General features: G+C 33.2%; 1 protein-coding gene and 1 long non-coding RNA gene across 2 annotated transcripts in view; both read left to right on the plus strand.

Annotated features, from left to right (window-relative positions):
• The first annotated feature begins 2,035 nt into the window (after positions 1–2,035).
• Positions 2,036–24,750, plus strand: part of ktub (Tub domain-containing protein ktub) — a 35,761-nt gene continuing 13,046 nt past the window's right edge. Inside the window, exons 1-7 of the mRNA XM_072525888.1 lie at positions 2,036–2,231; positions 2,297–2,423; positions 2,478–2,567; positions 7,754–7,908; positions 8,003–8,273; positions 11,412–11,626; positions 11,682–11,917. Coding sequence (XP_072381989.1) covers positions 2,190–2,231; positions 2,297–2,423; positions 2,478–2,567; positions 7,754–7,908; positions 8,003–8,273; positions 11,412–11,626; positions 11,682–11,917 — 1,136 coding nt within the window. The 5' untranslated portion in view covers positions 2,036–2,189. The remainder of the gene's footprint in view (positions 2,232–2,296; positions 2,424–2,477; positions 2,568–7,753; positions 7,909–8,002; positions 8,274–11,411; positions 11,627–11,681; positions 11,918–24,750) is intronic.
• Positions 13,801–15,959, plus strand: LOC140435592 (uncharacterized). The gene is made up of 3 exons (XR_011950182.1): positions 13,801–13,879; positions 13,934–13,992; positions 15,810–15,959. It is a non-coding gene; the product is annotated as an uncharacterized lncRNA (long non-coding RNA).

The following is a 24,750-nucleotide window of genomic DNA, read 5'->3' on the forward strand; positions in this document are numbered from 1 at the left end:
AGGATCTGCCTGCAAGAAAGCCATTCTGTTCTTCAACATCTGTCATCTCTTTTTCAATTTTGTTTTTTATTATTTTTCTATACAGTCTTGAGAGTGAATTTATGACACTTAGCCCCCTGTAGTTTGAACAATTCTTTCTATCTCCTTTTTTGTAGATGTTGTTAATATGTGGTTTTGTCCACTCCGGTGGTAAGTCGTCTCCATTATAGAATAAGGTGAAGACATACGCCAGTAATTCCCGTAATACTTGTGGGCTATGTTTTAATAATTCATTTGGTACTTGGCTTTTGTTTAATTAAAGTATATATTGCACCGATGATATTAGAAGCATCACGACCGCCAAATGCTTCATGCCAAACCACTGAATAGATGGAACTTAATTTCGTTTTTAAAGAGGCGAACTCTTCATTAAAAACAACTAAACGACTTGTAAAAAAGTCATCTTTGTTTTCTGGCATAATTGGTAACAACAATACTTTTTGCAAGTCAAAAGAAAATTAATTAGTTGTATTTAGTTTCTGGTAATTCTGCATCAATTTTGTAATATCTATTAGCATCATCTGCTTTCTTTTTGTGTGCCTCCCATTGAGCTCTTTTGGTAGAAGATACAACCGAATTATCTATGCATGTGCTGCATAGATAGTTTCAATTTTACATATACCTGGGAGCTTTAATCTGAAGTCATTAAACATTGAAGCAACTGTTAAACTTGACGGCAAATATCTAGTGAAAGGAGCATTTTTTCGGCGGTAATCACTAACGCAGGGATTATAAGAGTTTTATATGACTTACTATTATGTTCGTGTCACAGACGTTACTGGATTTTGTACCCCGATTTTCCTTTACATATATTACTTGTTTTACATTACATTTTGCAAGCCACAGCCTTCGAGTTGTATATTCTGCGTCCCAATATGCATTCCAAATATCTGCTCGGCATTCTTCGCTGAATTTCGAACAAGACTTATTACACTTCGCAGTGTATCTAGAAAAAATGAGAAGTTTTTATTTTTGTTTTCAGTATCTGAATGATCAGTCACGTTTCCAGGCTTCGGGTCAGGTTGGTAATCTGGGTCAGTAATGCTATCATCACTATCCCAATCTGAAGATAAAAGCTCTAAATCACGTCTAAGCATTTCATCAATTTCTTGAGGGTAACCATTATTGCTATCAGCTTTGGGATAAATCGATTGCTCGTCCCTAAAACCAAAACAATAATGAGAATAAAGTTCTATATTATCTGTAAAAAATCTTTTACCTTTGAGTATCGTTTGTAGATGATTCTCCCCAGTTGTTCTTGTTCTGATTTCGTCACATGTCTAGTATTCACTGAATTCTTGTATTATTATTCATATTTGGAAACTAATCACTAACATCAGAAATTTAAAATTCTATTTTAAATAACTAATGCAATAAACTATAATTTATACGACAAATTTGTACTTCACTTAACACAAACTAACAAACCACTAAAAAATTTTTTGATGATTTTAACTTCAACAACGGTCTTGGCGAACGTAAACAAAGTAAATAATACACTGCGCTCAAAAATTAACGCATATTATTGTATGTAAATAGAAAAAAAAATTGGAATAAAGAACATTAATGTTGAAACAATGAGGAACTTCAAAGATTAAAATTAAATTTAGAGAGAAGCAGAAATAAAAAAAAAAGATAAAAACCAAGTCATAAAATGAATGTCTACTTCATATATTAATGCACAAAGGTAGACAACATAGTATACTCTTTAGTCTTTGGTGATAAAAAAGGTCAAAAACCGGATTATAATAATTATAGTAAAGATCGAGTTTCTAGACACCTGTATATTTTAAATTCTGCATTTTTCATGTATAACAATAAAACATAAATCAACACTTTTAAACAATGGAGAAAGATAGTATTTTTCTTAATCTACTTTCTTTCTTTAACGTTCCCATAATAATGTTTTCCGATCTCACTTAAAGTTTGGCGCCAAACAATTGAAACCATTTTCATCCTTCTCTCATCTGTCGTTTTCTAGAAACGTCATGTCAACATTGTCAACAATCATAAACAAATAGGATTGAAATTATTTTTTTACCTAAAATTTTCTACAAATCGATAACTTTTATCTCCAAGAGTAACAACAATCAACAACAAATGGAATTGGAGCAGTACAACGTGAATGATTGATAAAACTAATACTCAGAATGTTGGAAATGGACGTCCGCAATCAAAAATTGGAACAACAGGTAAGAAGAGGCATAGATTTTTATTTTATTAAGTATTACACAATAAAATAATTTTAAATTTGTAGAGACAGCTCATGGAGCAGAAAATGAAGCAAAAAAGACTTACGTCGGGCATGATACAGGTATCAGATATTCGGAATAATTCTGCAAACAGTAGAAACAGTGTTAATTCAAATAGGAGAGATCTTCATGGTAAATCCTTTTTTTTTAAATTAAAGTAGTCCTTTTTTAATGGTATAATTGTAGGTTATGATGGTCCTCTTCAGTTTGCAATGAGTAATGATAATAATCCTGATCAAGTTATATCCATTTTGCCCAGTGTGGATAGTATGGATGGTAAGTAAGTTTGCTAGTTTTGATCATTGAGATTGTGGAATTATCGACTTTGCCAATGTTTCTACCAGTTTTTATTGTTCATGAGCTTTAAATTTTTATTACCAATGAGATTTAACTCATTGAGAGTATGGTATTAAGGTCACAAAAACAATTGGTTTTGTTAGTAAAATCATTAATTTTTTTGCCAAAAAACAATTGTAACATAAAGTCCTTAATTTTAATATTTCGTGATGCCACCCTTTGCTGCAATTACATCTTCTATGCGTTGGGGCATACTTTACATACAAGCTTCTATGCTATTTTTTAAATTTGGATTATGATGCCATTCTTTAATAAGGGCTTCAATCAACTGCTACTTCATGGTGATAACATCTTTGACCATCGCCAGTTTGGTTAGGTTAGATTAGATACATGCTCTCTATGGGATTCATGTCAGGTGAGTTTCCCAGCCAGGGCAGAACTGCAATATTTTCTTGTCAGAAATGCAGTTACACTCCTAGCTTTGTGGCACTGTGCAGAATCGTGCATAAAAATGTAATTTATTTCACCAGGGAACCATTCTTTGATACACTATGATACTAACTGGATGTTTAACTCTCTCCACAATGCAATCTGAATGAAACTGCTCCCCAGGACATCATCAGATGAATGCACTTTGGTCCATTAAAATCTGGAATGTTGATTCATTGGAGAAGTATACCTGTAAAAATGATAATATTTGCTGTTCATGAACTCCATTCGTTAAAAAAGTTGTACTTGATTCCAGTATTACCATGATCATCATTCTGGCTTTCTCTCCAGTTGTCCCTATCCATTGCCTTTCTCCTTCAAGCATGTATACCCATATTTCTCATGTCTTCATCGATGTTATCAAGGAACCTTGTTCTGGGTCTTCCTCTTCTTCTCTGACCAATGGGTCTATCAAGGAGCGTTTTTCTAGCTGGATAATTTTGTTCCATCTGCATTACATGCCCTCACCACCTCAGATGTCCTTAAAACAGATCTTAATATGTGTTACAATATCAGGTTCCTGGTATATTCTATAAAGTTCAAATTTTTATCGTCTTCTCCACACTCCATTGTCATTCACTACTCCATAGATTCACCTTAGTACTTTTCTTTCGAAAAACATCCTAACATGTTTTCACTATTTTTTGCTAGAGTCCAGGTCTCTGAACCATATGTTAGGCTGGGCATATTATTGTTTTGTATAGTTTTATTTTTGTATTTTTGATATAATTGTAGATTTAAGGAGCAGATTGAGCCCAAAATAGCATCTGTTGGCCGTGTAAATTCTGTGGTTTAACTCTGCAGTTTCAGTGTTAAGGAGCGCTCCCAGGTATACAAATTCGTTCACTGCTTTGATGACTTCGTTTTCTATAACAAGTGGTCATAGGATTTGTGGTTACGTGCTTATTTTCATATACTTCGTTTTTTTGGTGTTTATTATTATTAAATCCGTTTTTGTAGCTGATTCTTTTAATGCTACATACACCTCCCATACATTGTTTTCTGTTCTCCCAACAATATTGATATCATCAGCATAGGCAAGGACCTGCACTGATTAATAGGTGTATATTGAACCAATGGTTGTGATTTGTGACATACATATTACTTTTTCCAGAGCTAAATTGAGCAGTATACAGGAGAGAGGGTCTCAATGCCGCAGCCTTTTATTTGTTTTAAAAGGTTCAGACAGTTCCCCCTGAATTCATACTCTACATTCAACTTTTTCAAGAGTTAGTTCTGTTAAATTTATCAACTGATTTGGTATTCCTAGCTCTTTCATTGCTTTGAACATTTCTCTTCTATTCTCAGAGTCGTAGACTGCTTTGTAGTCTATAAATATGTGATGAGTATCAATGCCATCATCATCATCTTTGGCTCTACAACCCTGTGTGGGTCTTGGCCTGTTCAAGAATTAGTCTCCATTCACCCCTATCTTTCGCCCTGGCTTTTCAATGCCATATTCCAGTATCAATGTCATATTCCAGTGTTTTTTCCAAAATTTGTTTCAGGGTTGCAATCTGATTGTCGATTGGTTGAATTGTCGATTGACCACCTTTAAAACCAGCCTGGTATTTTCCTACTATCCATTCTGCATATGATGCTATACAGTGAAAGTACTGTGGAAAATATTTTATATGCTGCATTTAGAAGTGTAATTCCTCTGTGGTTAGACCATTCAAAGATATTTGCTTTTTTGTGTATGGTGCAAAGTATTCCAATATTCCAATCATTTGGGGAGGGATTTCTGTGTCCATATTTCTCTTATAAATTGCTGTAATGCCATCATGGTATCATGGTCACCTTCTTTATATAGTTCAGTTGGGAGATTATCTATTCCGGGTGATTTGTTTCTGGCTAGTTTTCAACTGCATCTTTATCTTCAAGAATCGTTGGTGGTTCCTCTTCCCTCTCGTCTGTTCCCTTTACCTTATCTCTTTCGTCTTCCAGGTTCTTCTTCTTCCTCTATATTAAGTGCCTGGTTAAAGGATTCCGCCCATCTATTCAGTACATATTTCCTTGTTGTTAATAGGTCGCCATTCTGACTTCTGCATTGTTTTGTGGTTGCCTTGAATTCTTTTCAGCTAATGTTAACTTTGATTCTTTCTGTTGAGGTTTTCTATATATTTAAGTTCCTTATTTAAGTGGTTTCGTTTTTTTTCTTTTGTGTATCCTCATTTCTTCTCTTCTCTTTGTCTGGTAATTCTCTACACTTGTTCTATTTCGTCGGGTAAGCATATTTCTGTAGGCTTCATTTTTTTCTTTTGTTGAATTCTTGCATTCGTCGTCAAACCAATGATTTTTAGGGACACAAATTTCTGTTCTTATTTCATCTTTCGCTGCTGCTTCGACGTCTTCATTTATTTTGGTCCAGTAGGAGTCTATATCTGTCTTCTTCTTCTTCAAGTGCCGTCTCCATCAATGGAGGTTAGCGGTTATGGTGGCAAACGTTTGTCTATCTTCAGCTGTTCTTAAGAGTTCCTCAAATCCAAGTCCTGTCCAGTTTCTGATATTACGTAACCAGGACAATTTTTTTCTTCCAATTCCTCGCTTTCCTTCTATTTTGCCTTTTATTATCAACTGAGGGATGTAGTATTTCTCGTTGCGCAACAAATGCCCTAAATAACTGGTTTTTCTTCTTTTGACTGTTCTCAATAGTTCTTTTTCTAAATTGAGTCTCGCTAGTACTTCTTCATTTGTTTTTCGTGCTGTCCAAGGAATTTTTAAAATTCTACGGTACACCCACATTTCAAATGCCTCGATTCTATTCAGGCTCTTTATTTTTAAAGTCCATGTTTCGACTCCGTAGAGAAGAACAGACCAGATAAAACATTTTACAAGTTTTAATCTCAATTTAATATTTATATGTGTATCGCAGAATAGAACGCGCATCTTAAAGAAACTATCCCTAGCTTGAGCAATTCTCGCTTTAATTTCTTGTTCTGGGTCCAGCTTGCAATTAATCCAACAGCCAAGGTATTTGTATTGGTTTACCTGTTCTAAAATATTCCCATTTATTTTTATAGGTAAGGGGATATTCTGTTTTCTTTGGATCACCATTACTTTTGTTTTTTTTTCGTTGATCTTCATTCCAAACTCTCGACAAGCATCCTTAAGGTGGTCTATAACCCTCTGTAAGTTTGTGTCTGTATCAGCCAGTAGGACAGTGTCATCTGCATATCTTATGCTAGATATTGGTTCTCCATTAATTTTTATTCCTGTGGAAAGGTTTTCCAAGGCTTGCTTGAATAGTAGTTCCGAGTAAAGATTGAACAGCATAGGGGATAGTATGCATCCTTGCCTTACTCCTTTATTTATTTATATTTATATCTGTCTGGTCTTCTTCATTTATATTTTGATTCCTTAGTCTGTTGGTGATGTTTTCTGAGTACCATTCTGCAATTGTCGCATCTCTCAGCTTTTGCACATTCCATTCTTTTTACCCATTTTATTTTCTTTACTGGTGTTTGAAATTCTAGCGCTCAATGTTGAGATCACTAGGCAATGATCTGAGCGCCTCTATAACTTCTGCAGTTTTATTACGTCTGTTCCATGCCTTAAATCTATTAAGATATGATCAATCTGACTTGTTGTTCTTCCATCAGGAGAGGTCCAGGTTACCTTGTGTATGTTCTTGTGTTCAAAATAGGTGCTAGCTACTGTCATATTTAGTGCTGCTGGTAAGTTTATCAGTCGTAGTCCATTATCGCTACTGAAGTTGTGTAGGCTATGTTTTCCTATCATGGGCATGAAAACTCGCTCTCATCCTATTCTTGCATTCATGTCACCTAATACAATATTAATATCATTCCTGGGACATCTCCTGTAGGTTTGCTCTAGGTCTTTGAAGAACTGTACTTTTATTTCCTCTGGTTTGTCATCAGTTGGGGCATGTGCATTGATCAAACTCTAATTACAGAATTTCTCTTTTAAGCGCAAATAGCACATTTTTTGACTGTACACTTTAAAGTCAATAATATGACCTTTTGTTCTTCAGTTTACGATAAATTCCACCCCATCCATGTGTTGGCTTTCCTTGCAGCTATAATATATGGAACGGGTTCTCTTGTCAAGACTGCCAGTTCCCGTCCACCGCATTTCCTGCAGTGCTAAAACATCTACTTTGTATGTGTTAACATGTTTAGTAAATATGTCAGTACAGGGTTTGGGTATTCCACCTCCCATACGGAGGGTGGTTTTAGGGTAATGCCGGGGTTTAAAAGTGGTAAACTTTTTTGGATCTTTTTTGGGTTCACATAATTGACATTTTCAGCAAAATTCAGCTTGTATGATTTTTAGAGGTTCAGTACCATTTTCGTCATTGATGACTGGAGTATTATTCTATGTCTTTGTTATTTTTTTTATTTCCTTCTCCATTTCTTTTACCCTATCAGGGTAAACTGCCATTATTTTCAATTCCCCGGGTGATTTTTGTTTAACTTTTCCTTCCTCTTATTATTTAAATATATGACAACATTGAAACATACCTGAAATTTCACATATTCTTAATAAAATTTACAATCAAATTTACATTATAAAATAAATTATTATTTTAGATTCTTAGACCTTAGGTATCATAGTCAATGTTTTCTATTTTGGCTCATAATTTAAAATGAACAATTCTCAACAATTTTCTGTGTCATATTTTGTTTTGTGCAATTTTTGTACTTTTCATTTAGGAACATTGGTAGAAGACCTAACCAATGCATCAAGTGACTTAATGGATGTCGAAGATGAAGAATCTTCCCCTGTAGCCTCTACACCAAATGACAATGGCAACATGCCTATTAATCCAATTCCAGACAAGCCAAACTTTATACATCACGTTAATGGGGTAAGTTTTATTACATATTTAAGATGTTTTCTAATTCTACATAGTATAATTATCTATTTTTAACCCTGATTAATTTCTAATCATTTTTTATTAGGCTTCAGAAGTAGAAGGTGATATAGAAGGTAATGTAGAAAAGTTTATCTTACAGCCTGCCCAACTCAAGGTACTATACAAATGTAGAATCACGAGGGATAGAAAAGGAATGGATAGGGGGTTATATCCAACTTATTACCTTCACCTAGAGAAAGACTATGGCAAGAAAGTATTTCTTTTGGCTGCTAGGAAAAGGAAAAAGAGTACTACAAGTAATTATTTGATATCTACTGACCCAACTGATTTGTCTCGAAGTGCTGACTCATTTGTTGGTAAGTTTTTATGAACATTTTAACATATTTCCATTTATGCATCTTATTGAATATTAAATGTTGTTTCCAAAGCGACTCCCACCCTCAAGAAACTTCTAAAATAGACTGAAACTATTGTTCGGAAGTTATTTTCGTGTGGCATTTAAATATTATTTATTATCTTTAATGGGAACCACAATTTTAGTTGAAAATACAACATAATAACAAACCACAATAAATACAATCTATTTTCCAGAATTCCAGAAATTTAAAACGTCATTTTTGTGAAAAAATTAATAATGAGTGGCCCTCCTTGATTTTCTATACACTCATGTGTAGTCTATGGAGGATTGATCGAATGTATTCATCCAGATTCTTCTTATGATATGCCACAGGTCTTCTAAATTTGCTGGAGGACGTGGCAATTAATTTAGGTTTCGACCTATCATATTCAACACATGTTCGATGCGTAACAAATCAGCTGATCTTGATGGCCACTCCAAAGTCTCTATACCAGATTCTTGTATAACCTCCATATATTTCACGGGCAATATGAGGTCTTGCGTTATCCTGTTAAAAGATTGCATTTGGAATGGTTTGTAATACGAACGTTAACAAAAACTAGAGGTCCCCCAAAAACCCCATAATGCTTGATTGTCTTGCTGTATGACGTTCAACAGCCAAGTCTATATTTCGTTTCTCACCTCGAAAACGTCTAACCCTTAAGCGCCCATCAGAGCTACCCAAACAAAACCTAGATTCATAACCGAAGTAAACAAAATTCCATTGGCCATTAAAGTTGTGCCGAGCTCTGCACCATTCTAAGCGTCGAGCCTTATGCTGTGGTGTCAAAGGTAACACCAAAAGCGGACAGTAAGCTCTCAGTCCCATTCCAAGTAATCTTTGATTAACTGTTCTTCTTGAGTCTACCCTTCCTGTAACTAACAAAATCATCTTTTACTTGATGTACACTGAGATAGAGATAGAGGATCTTCAGAACAAATACGACCTATTCAACATACATAAAAATGTTAAAGAAATGGCAGGACTGCAAAAAAGAAACCACAATACAACTCTTTTAGATAAAAATGGAAATACTATGATAACGACTGACGAAAAACTAAAACGATGGGAAGAGTATATGGAAGAGCTCTTCGACGACGAAAGAGGAAACCCACAAGTCTTGTCTTTTGAGGACAGAGAAACAAGTGCAGAAATTACAAAGGAAGAAATAATGTATGCACTAAAGAACACCAGAAACGGAAAAAGCCCGGGGCCAGATCAACTGCCTATTGATATCCTTAAAATAATAGAAAATGAGTACATTGATGTCCTCTTAAAGCTTTTTAATAAAATTTATCAATCGGGTGACATACCCAACGAATGGTTGACCTCAACATTCATTTGTCTCCCAAAAAAGAAAAATGCTAGAGAATGCACTGACCACCGTACCATAAGCCTGATGTCTCACACACTTAAATTGTTTTTAAAGATCATTCATAAACGCATTTACAAAACACTTGATATGGATATTGAAGAAACTCAATTTGGATTCCGTAATGGCGTAGGTACCCGTGAAGCTCTATTTGCATTCAACGTACTAATCCAGAGATGCTTGGATGTGAACCAAGATATGTACGTCTGTTTCATAGACTACAACAAAGCTTTCGACAAAGTCCGCCACAAAGAGCTAATGGAGATCCTCAAAGCAAAACAAATACAACACAATGACCTTCGAATTATAACAAATCTATATTATAAACAGCAGGCACACGTACGCATTAATGAACACACATCAGAAGAGTTCGAAGTTAAAAGAGTAGTGCGACAGGGGTGTGTATTGTCACCACTACTATTCAATGCATACTCTGAAGAAATTATGAAAAGAGCTCTTGAGGGAGAAACAGCAGGAATCAAAGTCAACGGAACACCAATTAACAACATTAGATATGCGGACGATACTATCATAATAACAGACAACCTCCGAGACCTCCAAAAGCTAATGAACAAGATAGTTGAGTATGGAGAGGAATATGGATTATCAATAAACACCAAGAAAACCAAATTTATGAGGATATCAAAAACCCAAAATAATGGTGAAAGCCTGACAATTAACGGTAGTGCTTTAGAACAAGTTGAAAACTACCACTATCTTGGCACAATAATTAATCACACAAACGATTACTCCAAAGAAATCAAAGTTCGAATAGAGAAAGCACGTACAAACTTCAATAAAATGAGAAAGGTACTTTGTGCAAGAGAACTAAAATTGGACTTGAGAGTTAGGCTGGCAAGGTGCTATATCTTCTCGACTCTGCTTTATGGGATAGAAGCATGGACACTTAACGCGTCGACTGCTAAAAAGTTGGAAGCATTTGAAATGTGGGTGTATAGAAGAATCCTGAAGATATCATGGACCGAGCATGTAACAAACAACGAAGTCATGAGAAGAATCAACAAAAGAATGGAAGTATTGGAAACCATCAAGACACGAAAGCTGCAATACCTGGGGCATGTTATGCGTAATGAGAGATACAACCTACTTCAATTGATTATACAAGGGAAAATCCAGGGCAAGAGAAGTGTAGGAAGAAGAAGAATCTCATGGTTGCGTAACTTGAGGGAATGGTACGGATGCACATCAATTGAACTATTCAGAGCAGCAGCATCTAAGATCAGAATAGCCATGATGATTGCCAACCTCCGTCGCGGAGATGGCACGTGAAGAAGAAGACACTGTTCCGTCTATTTCTGAGAGCAAAAAGTCTAAGATGACGCAAACCACGGCCTTGTAATATTTTAGGACGTCCAGACCCTCGAAGTCTCATCATTGGACCACCTCCTCCAAACTCTTAACACCGTTGATGTATTAGCTTTAACTCTTCGTGAAACGTTCCGTAAACTAAAACCGGCCTCTTTCATACCTGTAATGCGTCCTTTTTCGAAGTCGCTTAAATGATGAAATCGGCGACGACCGCAAACTCTTGGTATTTTATTTTTTTTTTAATTTTAAATCAAAAAATGATTGTATGCTTTCTTTTACTGCACTTTATTTAAGAGCACCCGTCCATGCTGCCTAGTGATAAACCCGATATTACAATTATATTACTTTTCTTTTTGAAATAGTTGTTTTTTAAATAATTGTGTTTTGTGTTTTAGGCAAACTCAGGTCTAATTTGATTGGAACTCAGTTTACAGTGTATGACAATGGCATATCTCCCCGCAAGGCAAATTTGAAGGATGGTGTAATTCCTAGACAAGAACTAGCTTCTGTTATTTATGACACCAATGTTTTAGGATTTAAAGGTCCTCGCAAGATGACTGTAATTATACCAGGGATGGTGGATGAACAAAGGGTTACCATATATCCTCAGGTAATTTCTTATACAATTTGTTTGTTTTTGAAAAACCAAACATTCTCTTTTTCAGGATGAAAGTGAAGGTCTTATAGAATCATGGAAAGCTAAAAATATGGATAATATCACAGAGTTACACAACAAGACACCAGTTTGGAACGACGAAACCCAGTCGTATGTTTTGAACTTTCACGGCAGAGTTACTCAAGCATCTGTTAAGAATTTTCAAATTGTTCACGACAGTGATACAGATTACGTTGTTATGCAGTTTGGTAGAGTTGCTGAAGATGTATTTACCATGGATTTCAGGTAAGTCTTCGATTCCTAATTAATTAATTTGATATTTCTAAATCAAAATGTATATATTACCGTAAAAACCCGATTTCAGTTAAAACCTGAACTTCCTATGAAAAATCAGTTTTAACTAAGCTCTTTAGTCAATTCTAGTTTTAGCTAGTGAAAACTAAAACTATCAAATATCAGTTAATTCTAGTTGAGACTAAACACATTTCAGCCAAATCTAGTTTTTACTAAACTTTTCAATAATTTCCAGATTCAACTAAATCTCGGTAAATAATTTGCTACCCCGGTTGTTTGTAAATAATTTCTCTAAAACGTAAAATACTGGACAAGGTAAAACAACTAGTTTAAATGATGCGTTTACTTGGGCACAAATGAAATTAAATCTGAATGCTTGTACAATAGTAAAAACAAAACACTAATAAACTATCGACCAGTTCTTTGGATTTAAGAATAAAAAAGTTGTGTGAAATTATTTGTTGCATTTGTTTTTAGAGTTGCATAACTTGCATTTCTTCTTACAGAAGCATCTATTATTGTTGCAAGTCTTCTTGCATGTAAATCCTTGACCTTCCCCTATGGCAGCACATCTAGCAGCAGTTCTCAAGGAAATATTTTCTTCAGGCATTTCTTTAGATGTCAAAAACCTTTCTTTAGATATATCAAATTCCGATCTGAAAAAAGTAAATAAAATGTCCAAGCATGGGCAAGTACACTGAGTACAAAACTATACAAGCTACTCTTGCAAATTCCATGTTTAACATTCGGTTATTGCAAATGGCAAATTATAGAAAGAGAAAGAATTTTTTTCGGTAAATCCTCTTAAATATTTTATAACCTTTTTCTTGTTTATTGCTAGATGTCTTTTTTCTTACTTTTATTAATTTAAATATTAAATTTGGTATTTTAAAAACATTTAACGTCACAAATAGAATTAGGTATATTTTATGAAAATAAATTTTACATCCCAATAGTCAGCATCAAATATGTAACAGACTACAGTTCCAGGCCAAACGCACTCCTCTTTTTTAATAATTTATTGTTTTATACGAGTTTATATACAGTACTTTCTCATACAAACATACATGACATGGATTTTTATTCAGGAAATTTAATATATATTTCGTATTTGTATTTATTTGTCACATATGGCAACACTGTATTAATCAATTCTTGCCGGAACGTAAACAAGTCTGCTCCTGCTCCCATCGCGTTCGCTGATGCTTCAGTTGCAGACGTGTCTTTGTGGTTTTATGTGCTGTGTTTGTTTATTTAGCAGTTTTATATTACGCAGTAATTTGTTTGTTTCGTGTGCAAAGTTTAAATAATCAGTTTGTACGCTTTCATCATGGGTAAAAAACGCGATCTTTCCACGTCAAAAAGCTGAAGTAAAGGTCCTCGTGAATGCTATAATATTTTCAAAGCAAAGATTGAAGGTTTTTGAAGCTATTGTACGACGCATAAAGAAGAATATATATATATATATATATATATATATATATATATATATATATATATATATATATATATATATATATATATATATATATATATTGATTCAACTATCTCTACCAGTCCCAAGATACTTAACAGACCACCTAAGACCCAGTTGAAATATAATGTTAAAAGAAGTATATATTGTATTTTTTAGGTGGTTTTATTGTATTAATTCAAGGGAACTTGAGAGGGGTAAAAAAATTTATAAAAAAAAAATTTAAGATAGTAAACAATCTTTACCAAACCCAACAAACTTAACCGTTTTCCCAGACCCTTATATATGAAAAAGAATCATTCACTGGACGGACCCAGTCCCCGCAATGTTGCCAAATTTTTTGGCGCTAAAATGATTGGTAGTGTCCGTTTTGTGGTTTATTTGTTAGTTATTAGCGGAAGTTAAAGTTCGCTATATGTTTTCCAAGATGAGCCAACGTAGTAAAATGTTAGTTCAACTAGCTCAAAATAATTTAAAGGGTAGGTGATATTATAATATAAGTGATATAATTTACTAATATTAGTGTTTTACAGATGTATATGAATTTCATAATTCAGAAGATGAAAATAATACAGGCTCTTTGACGACTGAGGTAGGCAATATTATTTTTTGACACCACTAAAAACAAATTATTAGAACCCGCTTAATTATAACATACATAAATGAAGGTTTAGTTCTAAAACTTTTGACTTGGAGCACGTTTACATTAAAATATGTTTATGGGTTTAAGCCACAATAATTCGAATTAAAATTATATTTTTGTATTGACGTTTTGACTTCTTAACCGAAAGTTGTTCATAAAATAATAAAATTTATATAAAACATCTGAAAGGATTTGTTTACTCCAAATGGCGGGCATACAAGTTGCCATCGATTGCAATTAATATAGATTAATTACGGTATATACAGTCGTTTTATTAATACATTTATAGGGGCTTATTTCTGTAAACGTACTTTTTAATAAAAATAGAGTTAATAATATTAACTACAATATTTATTTAAGGAACGCAAAGAACAGCAATTTTATGTTTAGTTACTATAAACAGAAATTCCCGCTATTTCGCAATTTATTTCTCAAATATAAATCAAGTTTAAGGTCAAGTCGTTCGTTAAAATTTTTTAAATATTAAATTTCAATAGGTATTTTTAGTTTATTTTAACCAACAAGCTCAAATTTCAATCGCTTGAACATATGATTAGTGTATTAAATACACAGCAGTGAAACTTGGAGTGATAACTGTTTATGTTTTTATAAATATACTTTTCCGGCTCCATTCAAAAACCAATAAAAGAAAAATTGTGTATTTATGCGTGTCATACAGAAAAACATCTGAAATTTATCCCTAAAAACTATTATATTGATATTTAAAAATATATGTTTAATATGCAAATAATGTAAATAAAGGCATTTTATATAATAGTTAAAGATATAGTCCTATTCATATGTTAGGGTTTTGCTGGCATTATCTAAATAAAATACATAATATATGTTTAATTAATTTTGGTCACTATTAATATCATCTTGAATTTTCATAATATTTTAATAAAGAATTTTCTTTTTGAATTGAAACCTTTTTTCTTATTATATTTAAAATGCAATACGAATGTAAAATTTATTAATGTGAGTGGAAAATAAGAACTTTATAAAACAAGGTGCAAAGAAATTAAGAACGCCTAACAAATGACTAAAGATATTTTTGTATTTTATATTCATTAACTGGTATTTATTAAAAACACTTTCTTTTTTTATTTTTTTTTATTTGCTAGTAAATATTTCATATTTAATGTATTGTACTAAGCTAAAATAAAAAATTGCAATCTAGTACTCATTATTGAGCCTAGACATTGACGTGTTTTAAGAAACATATGTTAATGATTATGTTTTTTGATATTTCTTCGACAAATGAAAAATCTATTAAATAATAATATGGATTTAAATGAAAATAAAAACTTATAACTATTAATATTTAATTTCCGAAAACAAACTTTCAACTCTGTCGAAACGCGTCTTCACTTCAGCCAGGTCTTCATTTGCATCGTTTCTGTAAAACACTTATAGATATGCATATTTATTGTAAGTAATATTAATAATTAATTAGGTATAATAAATGTAAACGAAGGAAAAATAAAATTTTAAAATCGAAATGTATTCCCAATTGTGAACGCTTCCCAAGATACGTCACGCAGAAAAGCATAACGCGTTTATAAATTTCACTCTTTAAAAAATTTCCATAAAGGGGGCCTTATATGACAATTAATTCTTAGAGAGTAAACTCCAAAAAATTTTGCATATTCCTGATTTTTAATGAAAATATGAGTTCCGTTAATTTTATATTTATGAAAATATGAACTCATATTAGTGTGCAAGTACTAACGTTTTTATTTAAAAAGTAAAACTTTTTTTTCTAGATATTAAATAAATTACCAATCGAAGATCAGGAAACCAAGGTGTATCATTATCTAAAAAATGTTCAATTGGGAGCTCCTGGTCAAAAAACCAATAATGCGAATTCTAAAGAAGGTCAAGAACAGAGCCTTAGTGTACAAATCCCTTTACAGTTATGTGAAAGTGGAGAAATTTGCAAAGGGGGAATACTGACCTTATTACTGAGAATGAGCCTTTGCATAAAAAAATATCTCGCGAAAAATGGACAGAAAAAAACAAAAAACTTGTGTTACCGTAAACTGGGGTAACTTTGCTCCACTATTAGGAGTTATTAAAGGAATTGCGATGAAAAGTGTATAAAATTTCTACTAGTATTATGTTTTTTTTTAATAACTGATGAAGAAGGTATACAGTGTAATTATTGTATGGTATTTTTTATTTTAAAAATAATTAATTACCTATATTTTTTTTAATAAAAAGTGGAGCAAAGTTACCTATAGTGTGGGGTAACTTTGCTCCACCTCATAAAAGCATGAAATTTTGTATAGTAACATATAGTTGGAGCAAAGCTAATGGGTTCCTTATATTAACCTTGCTCCAAAAATATTATTTGTGCAACAAAAAACTAAAAAAGAAGGCAGCGTATTCGGCTGAGTACTTCCTCAACATTCAGGGGAAATATTCCGCATTTTCGAAACCCTTCCTCTAAATTAGATTTGATTTGTAGACCAAGCAAGTCCATCACCTTTGACAACAATGGAGGAAACTGTTGCTTCTGTATATTAGTGTTGCGGATGCCATCTTCAGTACTTTCCAAACTGACCAAATTTTTCGTCAGGCTATTTTTAGGGGCCGAAAGAAAGCTACATCTAGAGGTTGCGTCAAATGTGTACTGTTTGGAGGCAGACAAATTAACTGATTGTCGTTTTCACGACAGAGTTGAAGTGCATGTACTGTAATATGTAAAGAGAGGTTGTCGCATAGTAATATCTTTTTACCATTCAGCTTCCTAAACATAGGTACCAACTGGAATTCAAACCAATCTGCAAAAATATTTGCATCGAACCATCCAGAACAGCTAGCGTTGTAACGGCATCCTTTTGGCCCATTCTCAGCCCAAGTAGTCCACATTTTAGCAGCCCGGTAATTAACATAGGGCGGTAAAAGTGCACCTTCGCCGTTTCCACAGAACATAATGGACACAGAGGTCTTTGAAGCGTTTCTAATTAGTTCTGGATACTTTCAACCTCTCTTGACAATGACTTTCTTTTTGCCGGGATCATCAGTGAGATTAGTTTCATCACAATTCCATATATATGTTGTAGCAACGCTGTCTAACTGGACTGCCAGATTTTCGAAAAAGCTTCTCAATATGTTTTCATCAACTCCTGCTCGTACAAGTTTAATATTTTCTGCAAACCGTGGAAAAATTTCAGGATGTCTCACCATAAATTTTTTGATCCAATCCTCTTCAGGGAAGTTATCCTTGAAAATTTTGACATCTCTTCCACAACGGTTTAAATAATTTTTGATAATGTTTCTCAGTTCCCTTGCGTTAATAGGGAACCCATACTCTCCCATATAAATCAGTCAATTGACAAATTGGTTTTCTTCGCCGGGAGTAAATACGTTTTGCCTCCCTGGCGTTTTGAAATGTTTCCCTTTCAGTTTATTTAAAATGGTCCTTCTTGGAATCTTATATTTTTCTTCTGCCCTTCTGTGTGAGATTTCACCTCGTCTTATTTCATTTAAACACTCTTGTAGGGTTTCTTATGTATAGTCAGCATAGCGCCGTGATCCTAGTACTGTTTTAGGTGTTCTAGGCATATCTGTAACAAAAATATATATTAAACATAATATATATTTCGGGGTAACTTTGCGCCACTTTTTTGGAGCAAAGTTACCCCGAATCACCTGATAATTTGTAAAATTAGGTTAGAAAAAGAAAAGTTTATCATTTGTTCATTTATAAGTCACAATTGAGTAAAAAAGTTGATAAACAGTATACACTTAACGCATACACAAATACTTACTTGTGAGATAATAGCACAACTTTCTACACACACCAAATTTTATACGTAGTTTTTACCGAAGTTTTTACACCACCACCTTCTCGATTCGCTGTAGGCATGTAAATGGAAGAGCAAGTCGATGCTGCACATGGGGAGACTTTGTCAATAGGCGGCCAGTAAAACGGCGACGTGCCTTTTGTGAAGACGGTTTTTAATTCATAGGTAAATTAAAATGAAACTTTTTTTAGTAATGGAGCAAAGTTACCCTGGCAGGGGCAAAGTTACCCCGGTTTACGGTAACTTTTTTTGCTACACATGTAATAAACAAAAAGGCGCCAAAAAACAGGAATGTATGGCTTTCATAAATTTAAATTTATTTGAAGAAAAGGACTGGATCAGAATTAAAACTTTAGTTTATAACACCTATCGTTTAAAATAATTTTTTAACTTTTATTGTTCATTGTGATGCAATTTGTATAAAACTAATATTTTAGAATTTCACTACATTTTGTTTTATATAAAATGTTGATTTTATTAAATATTTAAATCCTGTTTTGTCTTAAGTGAATGTCGACAATTTAAAAATAAATAAATTATAAAACAGCTCCTAGTTATTATTACACACCTGCAATGTCATGATAGTTTACATTTAGGATAAATATTTTACTACATTTTGTTTAAGTAATTTGTATTCCATACAGAGAACCATTTAAATACATTAAAAAAATTATAAAATTAAACACAGAATCATTTTCCAAATTAACTGAGGAAGGAACGATAGTTATCAAAGAAGATTATTAAGATTGGGTGAAAATTTTAACGCTTTCGCTTTCGCAGTCAAACCCCCTCCCTCCCTTATGAGCACTGAAGGTGATTTCTCATAAGGACTGACTGCTTTTTCAAGGTTACTGCGAACTTACTATATTTATGCGCACTCTGGGTAATGAAGGTGCCCATAAATGTAGCCTAATAATTACACGAGGTGTCGTTAAGCGACTTTCTCCCGTTATCATCTGATCTCTTAATGTGATGTTATGCAGAGTAGTGTAAAAGCTAAGATCCTCGAGCTTGCACCTTGGTCAGCGTCCAAGTTGCAGTCTCGAAGATCGGAGTGGCCTCTCCCGTGGCCTTTTTTGTTTTTATAATTTTTTTGTGAATTTTTGTGTTTTTTAATTTTTTTTTTTGGATTTTGTGTTTTTTTTTTTTAATTTTTTTGTGGTTTTTTGTGTTAGTAAAATTTGGTGGGAGATTTTTTAGTACCTAAAGCTTATTGTAACGAAAAAGGCCGTTGCTTTTTATAACGAGAATACGTTCAACAAAGACAACTCCGAGGAAGAAGCTATAAAATCGACTTTTACGTTAAAGGCTTCCTTTTTAACATGTTTTAGATTTATCTTACCCTTACCTATAAAGCGATCAATAAAAAACATTTTTTCCTGATTACAAAGATAACCCAAAATCTAAAAAATTTGAGACTTATACTAAATTTATCGTAACATAACAAACATTAGAGTACCCAAGTGATGGATAAAGATTCGGTCTTCTCCCAACAGTCACAAAATTACTTCTATTAAGTATTTTCCTATCTTTTCCCCTTTTTTATTATTATTCTCTTAATATTTAATAATAGCGGCTAATTTCGAATATTTTTATCAAATGTATTGTGTCTTTAGAAAAAAACCTCAAATATTTCCATAATCCATACCTCAAAACTGTTGAAATCTACCAAATGGTAGCCTCCAAAAGAACGACAGCCCGGAACGACATTTACAAGAGCCAGTGGCGACGCTGCCTTAATTTTTATTTTAAATAATTTAATTGTTCTTCGTCTGCCTTCAATCACAAATATTGAAGCTGTTGATGTAAAATCATTCTCGTTGGCAACTTTAATGATCACAATACAATATAGGACTCAGAACGCAAGTTTTATAAAAGCAAAATGATAGAGAACTTCTAAAAGAATCATAATTTTATATGCCTACTAAATACTTACAGCAACACCCATTTAAAGTAACAGAATTGTTACCGGTCGCAAGCCCGGATAAAGGAGGAGGGGGTTTACAGCCAGGTTAGCACCCTACTGATAGATATTAAACCCATACAGCTCATAGAAACAGGATTATGCCTCGGAACAGGACTGATTTAACGACGACGACCAACGCGAGAAAAAGGACAACGAATTTATGAAAAACTTCGAAAAAAAAAATATACTTCGAATCGGTACTTTGAACGTAAAATCTCTTAAATACTCGAGAACAAGAAATTACGAAAGAGCTTATAGAAAAAAATATAGATATACGTGCACTACAAGAAACCAAGAAAAAACCAAAGGATTAAATCATGCTGGATGGGTTTCTCATGATTTATAGTGGTGTAGTGAGAGAAACGAGAGCCAAAGAAGGAGTCGCCCTGTTAATAAGTCTAAATAAGTCTTCGAACGAATAGTAGCAGTAAAAATTAGACTAGAAGACAAACCTCTGAATATAATAGCCATCTATGCATCTGAGAACAACAGAGATTAAACTACAAGAGAAAATTTCTTTGAACACTCAATTAAATTCTCATTAATGATTTTTAATCGTAAACTAACGTAGAAATCAATTATACAATACCTGAAGAAATTTTGCCAACCTAGGATAAATTTACTACGATCACTTGCTTTTAAGAACTGAGGAGCCGACTACTCATGCTTACTTCACATATACAGAGCTATAATTCACTCAAAATTAGATTACGGGTCTACTGTATAAAACTTGGCCAAAAAAACACTACTTAAAACTTTAGATACTATTCACAATATAGCTATTTGAATTTCTCTTGGGGCCTACCATTCTAGCCCGATTTAAAGCCTTTGTTGTGAATCTGGAGAACTCCCTATCTCCCACAGAAGGCAACACCTAAGTCTATGTTATGCCGCTGCAGTTTCAGCAAACCAAAACAAACTTGTAATTTACAATGTATTTGCTGACCGTTTCTTAACTAAATTTGATTCAACTTCTCGAACAGATCCTCCCTTTTATCACAGTATAAAAACATTTAGTCAATACCAATTTTCAATTCCCAAACAACTATGACCTATCCTTCACTCCCATCCCGTCACCTTGGACAATACCTTTACCTAAATCCGATCTTAGCCTAGCACAATTCAACAAAGCAGAAACCTTAACAACTATCATACAACAAGAATTCCATCATATAATAAATTCAAATAGTGGTGTGAGTGAAATTTATACCGACGCTTCAAAAAACGACGAAGGAGTAGGAGCTGCTGTGTACTCAAAACAATTCTCAGCCTCTTTTAAATTACCAGACATCACCACTATTTTCTTTGCTGAATTATTTGCCATCTTACAAGCTATAATTCACATACATCAGGAAAATAAGCAAAAAAGGATAATAATCAGTGACTCTCTTAGTTCGCCTAAAGCCATACAACAGCTTTATTGCAACTATCCCCTTCTACTTCTCATTAAAATAGAGCTTAAAAGAATCCTAGACGAAAACACTGAGTTGAAATTTTTGTGGGTCACATAAAGAAATAAAAGGAAACGAAAATGTTGACGCGCCAGTTAAAAATGCTACAAGTAATCCAAAATCAAGAATATTTATTATTACGATACACACAGATAAAAACTCATTTCAAACAAGATTACAAGAACTTGGCAAGACAAATGAAAAGTACCCCAAGTAAATTACTAGGAATAAACGAAAGTGGACAACCATGGAAATCAAAATCAAGGAAGTGAAGAGAACAAGTGATAGTGACACGTTTGTGTATCGGATATACGAAAATCACACACGAATGCTTGCTGAAGAGAAGAAACAAGCCAATTTGTGAAATTTGCAACTCTGACTTATCTGTAAAACACGATAAATATAAAAGTTAACGAAAGAAACATTGCATCCCGACCTCACTTAAAAGTGCCTTCAATGGGAACAGTAACCTCCAAAAACTGTTTAATTCCCTAAAGGACATCAATTTACTAAACGAAATTTAATTATTTATATTATTACTGAAACCTACATGTAAAACTATTAATTGTATAAAACCTATTGTAACGCTAATAACCCTGAGAGGGTGATGCGTTTTTTTTTGTCTTCTTAAATAAGTAAGTCTTATAAATTAAAAATAAAAAGTATATGACAGCAAGTAAGTATATTATATAATTACTTTATCTAATCGTTTCGAATGTGCCTATAATAATCGTTTTAACAACGTAGGATCTAAAAACGTGTCGGTAGTCTGTAGTATGTACGGATGAGTAATGATTTGATATTTGATACCTTTAAAAATATTTAAATAACAGTAACTACTAACATACAGCGTTGCCATTTTTTGGGCCTGAGAAAGTCTTAGAGGTTGTAAGAAGGAATTTAAATTATATACGATATACAGAAATGAACTGCGCTCCCTCTTCACAATTTTTATTTGAACTAAAACTGTGTATAATGTGGTGTGTAACCGTCATACCAGTCCCAAATAAAATTCTCTAAAAATTTAGTGGCATGTACGGGGATGCATATGATATGTAAATAACGAAGAAAACGTTGCCAGACCCTTTTGCGGGTCTGGTAACGTCAATTTTGGACTGGTAACGTCGGTATACCTATGCGTATCGGGTCTGTATAATCGGTTGAATATATATATATATATATATATATTTTTTAAGCCCTTTTCTCTATTCGGATTGCCGAATATAGGCCTCTCCTAATTCTCACCATTCATCTCTATTGTTTGTAAGACGTTTCCACATTGGCCCTGCAGTTCTCTTAATATCGTCGCTTCATCGCATTTGCGGCCTTCCTCGTGGTCTTTTGGCTTCATATGGCCGCCAATTCCCGATTTCTTTATTTCATCGGCCATCCGTAAGACTTTCGTTATGTTCAGTCCATTTCCATTTTAGTTTAGCTGCCAGTTCGACAGCATCTTTTACTTTTGTTCTATTACGAATGTTTTCATTGGTTTTATGGTCTTTGAGTGAGATACCCAGCATCTGTCGTTCAATAGCTCTCTGAGTTTTTCTGATCTTCTCCATATTTATTTTAGTGAATGTCCAGGTTTGAGCTTCATATGTAAGTACAGGTAGGATACAGAAATTAAATACTTTGGTTCGCAGTCTTTGAGGTATATTTTTATTTTTAAGTACGTATCAGAGTCTTCCGAATGCTGCCCATCCCATTTTTACACGTCTGCTTATTTTTGTAGTCTGATTTTTTTTGTTTACCTTGAGGTTTTGACCCAGATATGTATATTCATCTACGTGTTCTATCTCTGTCCCTTCGATGTTTATCATAGGTTTGTCATCTTTGACATTAGTTTAGTTTTGCTGAAATTCATTTTCAGTCCTTTTTTAGGGATTCTATGTGTAGCTCCTCAATCATCGTATTCAGTGCATTCCACGTGTCGGCTATTAGTACTACATCATCTGCGTATCTAAGATGGTCCGTTAATAGGGATTCCCTTATTTTCCCAGTCTATTGACTTAAAGATATCTTCTAGGGCAGCTGTAAATAATTTTGGAGATATTGTGTCTCCTTGTCTTACTCCTCGGTTGATTTTTACTGGTCTTGTTTCGATTCCATTACCCAACGTCACTATCATTTCAGCTTGTTCGAAAATATTATGTATTAATATTCTGTAACTGGAGTCGATCCAGTTGTTGACTAATGCTTCTTCTATTGCCCACAGTTCTACGCTATCAAAAGCTTTTTCATAATCTATAAAAGCCATACATAATGGGAGATTGTATTCGTTAGTCTTTTCTATTAGGATTTTTAAAGTATATAGATGGTCACAGGTGCTGTACCCTTTTCTAAATCCGGCTTGTTCTACTGGTTGATATCCGTCAAATTTAACTGTTAACCTGTTTGTAATAATCTTTGTAAAGGTTTTGTAAAGTTGTGAAAGAAGTGAAATTGGTCGATAATTTTTCAGATCTGTGGTGTCTCCCTTTTTGTATATATATATATATTATATATATATATATATATATATATATATATATATATATATATATATATATAGATACATAGATACGGTAAAAATAGACTTGGTGTCAAATTGAGGTCCGACCTTTGCCTCGTACAAAAAAACGGGTGTGGCAGTCCAGTGGCACTGCCGGTAGAAGTTATACACGCGTTCGCCGTTAAAAAATTATATAGGGGTCAATCTGCACAATCATTACATATGTAATGCTATAGGTAAGAGAGGGCAGAAAGAGAAAAAGAATTAGTTATATAGGTATATGGTGCACCGTTTGCTGTATATAAACATTTGACCTGTAATAGGAGTATAGTAAATGAAGGATTGTATCAATATTTTAATGAAAATATATATTTTTATTTTTATATATGTATAAAAGGAGTTGAATGCAAAAAAAATTTACACATACTCTGCAGTAAAATTCATTGTTTATTTTGTTATTAATATAAAAATTACAATACAATAAATACACTGAAACATAATTCAATATAATAATACAATATAAATTAAAATGTAATATTCTCATAAGTATTTAAAACTGCCAATATACATAACTTACTTTACGAAGATAAAAATAAAAAACCAACAACTCGGATTATGTTGTAAATTTTCATTTTATTTTAAAATTTATGTTTTTAGCCTATATTACATATATTTAATTAGATTAACGTGAGGTTTTTAAATATTTCAAAAATAAAAAAGGAAATTCATAATTGGGATTAGAACTCACAACCACCAGCGTATGAACCAAACACGTAAAGGATTTGCCAATTAGACATGACACTAACGGATTTCAAAATTGACAGTTCTCGGTAAAACAGTGATTATTTTGAAATACAAAAGCCTAAAATAATTATAAACGTTTAATTTTAAATAATACAAAACATATCACATAAATAATAATATTAATACATATTATATTATATATAATATTATATATATAAATATATATATATATATATATACACA

Source organism: Diabrotica undecimpunctata, chromosome 3 (assembly GCF_040954645.1).
Source record: "Diabrotica undecimpunctata isolate CICGRU chromosome 3, icDiaUnde3, whole genome shotgun sequence".
NCBI classification, from domain to species: Eukaryota; Metazoa; Arthropoda; class Insecta; order Coleoptera; family Chrysomelidae; genus Diabrotica; species Diabrotica undecimpunctata.